The 10,314-nt window shown below is 34.1% G+C and overlaps 1 protein-coding gene and 1 long non-coding RNA gene across 2 annotated transcripts; one reads left to right on the top strand and one right to left on the bottom strand.

Moving 5' to 3' along the window:
• The first annotated feature begins 2,713 nt into the window (after positions 1-2,713).
• On the top strand, positions 2,714-3,823 carry LOC144851032 (uncharacterized). Its single transcript, XM_078708554.1, has 3 exons — positions 2,714-2,966; positions 3,264-3,368; positions 3,566-3,823. Exons 1-3 carry the CDS (start codon positions 2,714-2,716, stop codon positions 3,595-3,597), a joined length of 390 nt encoding a protein of 129 aa, XP_078564680.1. The 3' UTR covers positions 3,598-3,823.
• A 4,112-nt stretch (positions 3,824-7,935) lies between these two features.
• On the bottom strand, positions 7,936-9,930 carry LOC144850202 (uncharacterized). The gene is made up of 2 exons (XR_013614054.1): positions 9,600-9,930; positions 7,936-9,155 (listed from the first exon to the last, which is right to left on the bottom strand). It is a non-coding gene; the product is annotated as an uncharacterized LOC144850202 (long non-coding RNA).
• Positions 9,931-10,314: the final 384 nt, after the last annotated feature.

Raw genomic sequence — 10,314 nt, forward strand, 5'->3', positions numbered from 1 at the left:
AATATTTCGTTACTGAGTGGTGGATAAAGAATATATTTAAAAATGGTTCTTCCCATCCTCTTCCCCATCCCTCAACTCTAATGTTATATACATTTATAGTCCTGCGGTACGTACATTTGAGATCATTTTTTTACGCTGAATTTACTATGATCCGTATTCGGGAACCATCTGTGGACACAACCTAGATGGTACGCGAGCGAATTATACCGTCATGGGCTGTTTTGTGAACCAGATCACCATGGGAGATCCCTATACCCGTCTCCTTAACCTTTTGGCATTTTGACTAACTCAATAATGCTATATCATCATTTTATCAAGTTATATTGCTGTATATACAACTCCGAAACATAACAACAGCAATCATAAAATGTTAACAACTTAAAATAATTTTACACTATTTCTGTGTACTTTTTTCCGCATACTTCTTGTCATTACAATATATTACATTATTACAATATACGATTTTATAATTTATTTATTCTTACTTTAAAACAAGATTTAACAGCATTTTAATAAAAATGATATAACATACGCCTACGGTCGACGACAACTCAACCGGACCGATTTACCTAAACGTTCCGCCGTTTTGATTTAGCCTTTTGCTTGTCAATATTTGCATCACAATTGAGATCCAGCATTGATAATAGCAACCAGTGAATCCATAATTACTTAATTTCATCGAAGTGTTTACAGAGATTTTGGTTTTTAATGCAGTAGTAAAAATATATGAATTAAGAATAGATTTGCCTTTATGTTTAACTCCACACGAGGGTACTAATATTCAGGACATTTCAGCAATTTAAAATTGCTCAACATTTTCGCATCACACGATCTATTTGTGATGCCATCTTATGGCTGCCTGGTTTTTTAAATTGAATTGTTTCAATTCAATTCAATCTTTTTTTTTCGCTATCTCTTGTTCATAGAAAACAAACATAATTACGCTAAAGTTAACAAAAACTTGTTATACAAGCTGTTGAAAAAAATGAATTCATGTAAAAAGTTTGTCTATCCGATTTACACGTCTATAGTCATTATAATTCACCACATTGAAAAGACCGAGTATTTCGCTTCTAGAGCAAGTTCAAATGTATATGTCCAATTTCTTTCAAATTTAATATCTTGCTCAAACATATTATTTCGTTATCATTAAAACATTACAATTAAGGTCCCCGTAATACACCTGCTACAATCACTATCAGCACTTTCGACATAGATTCCTTACATTACATCGCATTATGTCGGATACATTTCTGAAACAATCCTATTTCATTCACACTTATTCTTGTTGTAAAAGTCAATATCAGAAAATCATCGTCAACTCAACGAGTTAAAATCTAGTTGTAATTATTGTTGATACAAAATTATTACTTTACAGGGGAGGATATAATGTTTGTGGCCAACATCAACAACCCTCCGGAAATTTTCTCCTCAAACATAAGTCCTGAGAATACAAGCTTGCACTTTACTGACCCGATGGAAGTTCTACTAGGAGGACCTATTAAGGCTCTTGATTATGATCCGAACTATTCACTGGTATACTACTATGACCTGTTTTCACCTTACATTTTTTTGGTATTCGTTTGCCACTTCCGCAAATGGATTTGTTATTTATCAAACTGGAGGTAAGAACACGTCTTAACTATTTATCTATTATACTATATTACTATTAGATACGTTTATCTAGTAACTTTCTCTCTATTTTCACTGTTCTATATCAGCTTTCTATTAATGTGTTAGATCTACAGCATATGCCTTTTCATTAATAGTTAATGGGTTAGCCGTTGATAGCAAACATCAAACAATTTATTGGACGAATTCTGCAGAATCGAAAATCGAAGCAGTAAATACCGATGGAACGAATAAAACGGTTCTATTTGATACTAATTTAGACGTGCCGACTGCGATTGAGATTGATACTATTAACGGGTATGTTATAATGATTAATTAATTAGTATAGATTGCAAAAGACACTCACAACTCTATAAAATAGTAATATGTATAACAAGGCATTTACTGCTTTTATTGGTCGAATCTACGTTGTTGTAAACAAAAGATGTCAGATAATATATATATTTAGATGGATATACTGTAGATAAATTATTCTTTAACAGAATCAGATACCTCTATTGGTCTAATTGTGGGAACAGCATGCAAAATATAGAGCGAGCGCCATTAGATGACTTGAGTCAAAGGACCCAAATAGTGACGGACAGTATTGGGTATCCAGTTGGAATTACTTTATCAGTTTCCGGTAAGAAATTTGTATTATCAATATTTATTGTTATAAATCTTGGTGCTGTGCTAATATCTCAGAAAAGCCCTTGATGACAGGCAGATTAATTGTGGAGACGGTATAAATAAATTGTTTCGTATTTGCAAGAATGTCCGACTACATCTACTGAAGGGCATACTAATTCTGGATTTGGACTAACTTTTATAAGGCCCATACCTTGATTGTTAATTAAGTTTATGGCTATTTCAGACCTAACTAGCATAATAAAAGTATCGTGTTTTTTTCTTTCATTTTTTTGCCATTGCTTAACAATTGTTTGATGTAGTTTGGGGCGTTTTTAGAGAATTCTACAAGAAGTCTGTTTAATAAAGATGTGGATTTTTGTAAAATTTAGTAGGGCTAATCACAGATTGAAATATGTTTATTGACATTGATTTGAAATATAGTATTGATGTAATTATAATCATTTTCTTCAAGATGGAAAGATGTTCTGGTGTGATTCAGGAACTGGTGTCATTGAGGAAGCTAACCTTGACGGAACCGGAAGAACCAGTTCTTGTTGCTAACACAGAATACCCTAATGCTATTGAAATTTATATATACTATCTGTACTGGACAGAAGTGGGAGGAGGCATACATCGATTCAATTTAATTACTGGAATAGAATCAGTGGAGAGTAGCGATAGTCGGTTGACACAAACAGGAGCCTTGTATGTAGGCCCATTTAAAGGTAACCTTTTAAAATGTTATAGTATTCAAACTCACAATGTTTAGATAATATATCAAATCACAGCCTTTACTGCAGTACATGCAATTTTGTGCTGCACCACCATGCCACTTCGAGAATGTCAAAATGGAGTCACTAACTTTCTCACATGTCTTCTTTTTCACACAATCATTAAAATACATTATAATATAACTAAAGGGCTTATATCTAAATCTCAATATCCCATCATTGTATAACAGACAGACCTAAAATAATAAATATTTTCCTAAATATTTAATTCATTTCTTTATAAATTTCAAGATGATTGCGGTGGATGCATGAATAATGGAAACTGTGTTTCTACAGAAGATGGTATAAGCACCTGCACATGCCCGAATGGCTACATGGGAGCAATCTGTGAAATAGGTAATTAAAAGAAAGATTATTTCTCATAGAATGTCCACAGTTGGGAACATTAGGATAACCTTAACTCATTTCAATTGGAATTAGGTATTTGTAACGTGAAGTCAACTTCAAAACAAATATTATTCAAAATTGTATATCATTTAATTGTCAATGTCTTAATTTAATTTAATTTTTTTGTTTCTTTTTGTTCTTTTTAGTTGTTGGATACTGCCCGTGTGCTTTGCCATAACTCGTTTGTCATAAATCATTTTCAATATGTTAACCACGTTTGAGAAAAATGTAATATTGGTATTATATCTCTCGGTAATAAGTTTTTAATAATTTTAGCATAGTTTTAATCGTGTTTTAAATTTTCGTTGATTATAATGTTAAAGATCGTGGCTAATGTTCTTGAAGTCTGCTGTAAAGTAGAAACGGTCAAGTGAAGAGAATTCCAATACAAATTAACATAATAAGCGTTTTGTTATTTATAGGCCTATGTATTATGTAAACTATTATTATATATTATTATATATTATATTAAAGTTGGTTGTCTTGTATCATAGAATAACACCAACCCGTACTGATTTAACTATATAACCTTATATAAATCTTGGTTCCCACTTGGATGTTGGCTGGCGAGCAGTCTTTAAGTAACAAGTAAACTAAAATTATTAATAGTTTTCTGATCAAACAATAAAATATTCACTGAAGTATAAATAAATCGAATCAAAAGAGGACCAACTACCTGTTTCTTACATTGATGCCATTCGTTTGGTAGAGTTTGCAACAGCTTAACATAACTTGTTTAGTAAGTGGGTAAATTTTATTGTTAAAAAGTAGAATTACAGTACGTACATTTGAGATAGAATACTTACTATTATTTATAATGACAATTAGTTCAATCAAGGCATGGAGCTATGATCAAGGCAATCTAACAACAGGACACTGAGCTCGTTTTGCCAAGATAGGAACTTGTAAAAGTCCTTTGATCTTATTTTTGACAAATACCAACAGTGTACTATGTATATAATCACCGCGGTGTCTGTAGAGGGGCGTGGAACTGATTGTGTCGCAACCACAGATAAACCCCTTGATCCCCGGAACTCAGCATCCCGTTGTTAGATTGCCTTGGTTCAATAAGCCTATCTATTTGATTAATAAATTCTGTAACTAATTATGTTGAATGATTTGTTGTTTTTCAAATGTTAATTAAATCGTTATTTGGTTATTTTGCAAATCATCTAGATATTTTATTCGTTTTCTGTAAGCCTCACACAATTATTATTCACAAAAGTAGACCTTTCTTATTCGCTATTTCCATTTGACACTAGGCCCTATATTCACGTTATTTTAAAATCTACAACAGCGCTAATGAAATAACTGCCAGAATGGCCGTGCTAAGCTAAATGTATATACATGCTTAATCCTACCACATATAACGCATTAGCCTACACAAAAAAAAAAATTGAGATACTATGTTCAATAGAACATGAATCCAGTTATATCAAGAGTTTTAGCTCGATCGGAGCAATTTGGAATTAATCCTTTGAAATTGAACTTAGTGGCGCTCTCCTTGATATCGGATTCATACTCACCCTATCCCCAGGATTGTTTTCTCCAAGTTTTAGCTCGACCGGAGCAATTTAAATATTATGAGATTTCATCTTGACCTATGACATTGACAACCTAACTCGTTTTTTCTTATGCCGAGTTGCACGTACCACCCAACTGCCATGTTTCAGCTCGATCGGAGCAAATTTATAATTTACCATGACATTTGCATTGCATGACCTTCGGTGGTGCCCTTCTCGATATCGGATTCATACTCACCCAAGTTTGAAGACCGTGCGACCCGTATTCTCTGAATAAACCCTATATTTATAAAAACTATAATCCCCAGGGCAGTGGTTTTGCATATACATCGACCAATTAGGCCACCTTCCCGACCTCGGATCAAAGCCCCCACAAAAAGATATGGATGGGGAGATAAGCCGGACAAGTTAGACCAGTTGGCAAGTTTGTAAAATGTCGCGTCTGAAACTAGACTTTTTCGCGATTTTGGAAAGAAGGAAAAGTGAAACAGATTGGTTTACTACAATACAAGTTTCTAACAAACATAAATCACACTTTTTTTGTTAAACTTTTTATCTCATTTGAAACTTATCGACTTTCACATTCTCGTCTCGCAATTTGTATCTAAAGTTTATTATTAGGCCTTATTAACCATGACCTACATTTTCTTTTCAGAATAAACCAGCTTTTTGAATTCATCAAAAACATCAATTGCATTTGCTATCTCTAATTAGAACTATGTATCATTGTGTTAGCAATTTTCAGCCAACATACAGAAATAGTTTCGATTATGAAAATGTTGTATATCCACATGCCAACGCGTGGTTACCAGGTCCTCACTACCGTTACAAAACTACGTCACCAGCTGAAATGTCACGTGATTCAGTTGTTACTTCAAGAAAGCGCAAACACGCCTCGTGTAGTTCCACAGAATCGTCTGGATCGCAGAGTTCTTGTAGTGATTATCAATTTATAACCATCGATAAAGAGTGCGTACCTTCCAAAATCAGCAACTCTGACAGGCCAACGTCACCGTACATTCACGTCGTGGCCATAGGAAACAAATCGTCCGAATCCAAGATGGTAACGTGTGAGAAAGATAAATTTAAAACTGAAATGGACTCCAGTCAGACACAAAAAAGTATTTATTTGGACCACTTGCCTATCCGAAAACGTCGTAATTTATTGTTCTTCTGTAAAGAATGAACTAGTGATACTTTCAAATGCGATGCCACAAATTCGTAGGTACAGTCCAATGGAAGGTAGTGATAAGACGTCCTCTGTGTACAGCACTGAAACTGACGAAGGTTCGGATGAAACTTTAGATACACCTTCACATACAAAAGTCACCATTTACAATGTCCGCCACGAGTTACAATCGCAAAACATATCCGATGTATGTCATCAAATCAAGTAGAACTAGTGAATATACATTCATATTATTGTTTCAATCATTTTCGAAATCTAAAAAACTTCTAAAGCTTAACTAACTAAGCCTGATTACGAGATGATCATCACTGATTATTCGTTATGACGCCGCTATCATACAAGACATTATTTACGTTGAGGGCACACTGTATGTTTTTATGCAAATGAAGAAGCTATGAAAAGTTTTGCAAGAAAAAACCCCAAAAGAGAAAAGGACGTCAGTTTGTTATAGCGCCGCTTATCGATATTGGAAAAGAAATTATTGACGTTGAGGGCATACTGTTGTTTATTTACGTGCTGTTTTTATAAAGTGCAAGCAAGTAACCTGGCATTTAATTGGTGTTTTTCCTCGCAAAAAATGTAGTCTAATTATATTATTATGAGAGAACGAACGATTGTTTTTCCTGTTATTTCTCGACATGTAAAACAGAGAAAACATGGACAGTTGTAGGCCAGAGATGGGATATTTCAATATAGGATTAACCTCCTAGGTTTAACCTCAGTAACACCATGATTGTGAATGTTAAATTTGTGGTAGCTTAAAATCATCAATGTTACATTGCTAGGCCGGACGTCAGCCGTGAGGACATTCGAGTTCTGTAACGTGTAAAGTCGATATCAATATCAATCCGACAGTTTATCTTCTTCCATATTTGCCTGATCGTCATGAATAACAGAACTGTGTGATTGGCTATGTTATGTATGTGTATCCTATTCCGAAATTTTAAAATATGCATGATTGATAATATCGATAAATAATATGGGAATGCTTAATATTGAACAGGGCCCATTTTGACTGTCGTGTGACTCAATGTATGCATTTCCCATACTTGAATTCGACTGAAGTCATTAAATAATATATAAAGCAATGTATAGTAGGCCTGGTAAGGGTATTATCATAGCCAGGCAATCGCACCGACTGTCGGACTAAACTTAGATCATAGAAAAAATATAATGCCTAGATGAACACATTTTCGTTTTGGGGTGTTAAACAAAATACGTTTCGGTATGAATAATTCTACCATTCCAAAACGAAAGATCGCCCCCTAATATTTCGGTACTGCATTTAACTAAGGTTAAATTTGAGAGGAAGACAAAACCCACTGAAGTGAACGCATACAGATCTTATGCAGCTGTCGGGTGTACACACTTGAATTGATTTTTCTTTAATACTGGCTTAGTCTATCTTAAGTTGGTCGATGAAAACATGTTAATACTCCATGAAACAGGATTAATACAATTTCAAATATGTGTCACGTGTGGCAACTGTGTTATGTTAAGGTTAGGCTACTGTGGGGTTTAGGTTAGGTTATATGGCGTATGATACAGGCCTATTACAAATTACAAATAGATACAGTACAGTAAAAAAATCATACGGTCTATGGTGAGAAAGTACAGTTTGAATTAGATAGCCCGCAAAGTGAATCAATTTGACGATTTTACCAAGAATTCAATCTAGTGAACCTCCTCATAAATCATAAAATCCGTAGCACCACCACTGTCCTGTTTTGATTTAATAAAAAAAAATAACGGGTTTTTCTTCTGCAATGCTAAGTTATTTTATACCAAACACAAATGCAAAATACAAATTCACAAACTAATATTTATTATTTCAATCACTCAAGCAAATATGTAACTATTATTAATTACTGTGCCTAATTGATTTTACTGTTACTTTTTAACTCGCTTAACAAATGAATAAATAAAACATATTAATTATGCAGTGAGAAATTGTCAGTTTAGTCTCCGTATTAAATCAATATAATAATTAAATGGCAATGGCATTAAATTACATTTTAAACTACAGTGCTGATTACGATGCTGAACAATCAATGACACTCCCTGGGTTTTGAAACAGGTATACGTTTAGAGAAGTAATCATATTTTCGGAAACGGATTTCTTGACTCTACTTTTTACTTTACGTAAAATTGAAATGAGGCCCTGGTTTATTCTTTATCGACAACGAATAATTTACCCATAGTTCTAAGCGTCAACAAATTATACATATTCGACTTCATAGTTAATTTCCTAGTTCAATTGCACTCGTGCTTACTCTAGACAATACCATTTTGCAGCTGTTATCTCTGAACACAGGATATAGATAAGCACTGAATACTGTACTTATATGTGATTCTTTCTAGTTGTATTGCACTTATGATTACGTCAGACGATAGCCACACTAAACACATTGCAGCAGACGATTTTCTAGTTAGCTTTTCCAGTTAACTTTGCCAATCTTGATTGGTTTTCGTGCCATATTTGTTTGTTTAGGGGAACCGGGTGAGTCTTGCATCGTTTCCTTACGGCGAATGTATCGACATCGTCGTATCTCCTCGAAATTCTTTTGTAATAAATAATCTTGCCTTCTTGAATCAGAATATGATGGAGGCCGCTGTGGTCGCGTTTCTGGTCTTGTTAAGCTTTGAACCTCCGTACTTGTGAGACTTTTTAACTGTAGGATAGACCTAGGTCGTTCTTCCTTACGATTTATATGGGATTTGGCGGCCAGACAGCACCTAGGCTTACACACTGAAGTGTTATTGTGATGTTTACATTGCGGATACGATATGATTTCTGGTTGCACGGGTGGGGGCTGTGCGCAAAACGGAGTCTTGGCTCTTGAAATATGTTTTGGAGATGTTGACGGTGATTTCTCTCTTTTTCGATGTTTCTCTACTTTTATCGAAATCATTATGTTAAAGTAAACGTTCGAGTATTAAATTTCAATCAAACGAACATTTTTTACAGGAAATGTGATTTTAATTCCTGTGCAACTTGGTTATACGTCATTCAATCTTCATAGTCTAAAATAATAGCATTGTATTGATTAAAAAAAACAGATTCAATTGAGAATGCTCATAATACTAAGAGTAATAATACTAACATACACGTACATCTGAGTATAATGCTAGGCTAAGCAAATAATCCACAGCCTTCGTGCTCCGGTGTGAAAATGTATTCTCTCCTGTAGATTACCACTATACAATAGGCTACTTTTTTTTTTTCTAAATTTAGATACCTATACACATGTCTTGTAGTGTAAGGCTAGTAATTATAATCACGAGACTATTATAATTTTACAAATTTCATAATGTTCACCGAAACAACATTTTCACGACTTAAAATAGCCGGCCTAATGTAAGTGACAGTCCTAATTTTCCATCATTTGATGGTAGTTCATATTGCAGATTATCAATAGAAAAAGCATATAGAATACTAGCAAATACATCGATTGAAAAACAACTTACCTAAGACTGGCAGGTATATGTCTTGTTGTTCAAACCACGAATGAATTCGTTTAACAAAATGAAACGCTAACTATTTAATGAACACCCACTACAGGTGGAATTGGTTAAAAACAAGAAAATGATATGTAAACTGCTATTTTTCAGATGCACGGAGCTTCTACTAACTCGCAAGTATACATTCAGAATAACTGTTTTTTATGATTTCCGGAATAATCAGTACACATGCGTAAAAGGCGACCCGATGGAAGCTTCTGAATCTGGCTCGGTAAATATAGGTATTGTTGATCGAATCAGGTGCTTAGCTCGCCGGCGAATACAAAATAATTACGGACGGTGGTGACGTTCAGTGATTGATTTCCAGCTTAGAGTGGGCCGTTCGAAACACCTGTCTGCAATATTCTAACTAATGAAGCATATCCTGCTCAATCTATTAATTTCATAACAACTAAGCCTAGCATGTAAGACTGGGCTAGCAGTAAAATTAATTAAAAATAATATTGAAGGTCAGTTTACTTTATCGTCGTGCTAAATAGATTTTTAATTGATAAATCAATAATAAACAGGCTTAAGATTAAGTTTGATTTTTTTTTAGTAATTGAATCCGAACGTGAACAGTAAAAGGCTAGGCCAATAAAAACAAAATACATGATTCAACTTAAAACGGATATCACCGCCAATTCCCAGTAAGAAATCATAATTAGCATACAACTTCCAT

This window comes from Antedon bifida, chromosome 8 (assembly GCF_963402885.1).
Source record: "Antedon bifida chromosome 8, ecAntBifi1.1, whole genome shotgun sequence".
NCBI lineage: Eukaryota > Metazoa > Echinodermata > Crinoidea > Comatulida > Antedonidae > Antedon > Antedon bifida.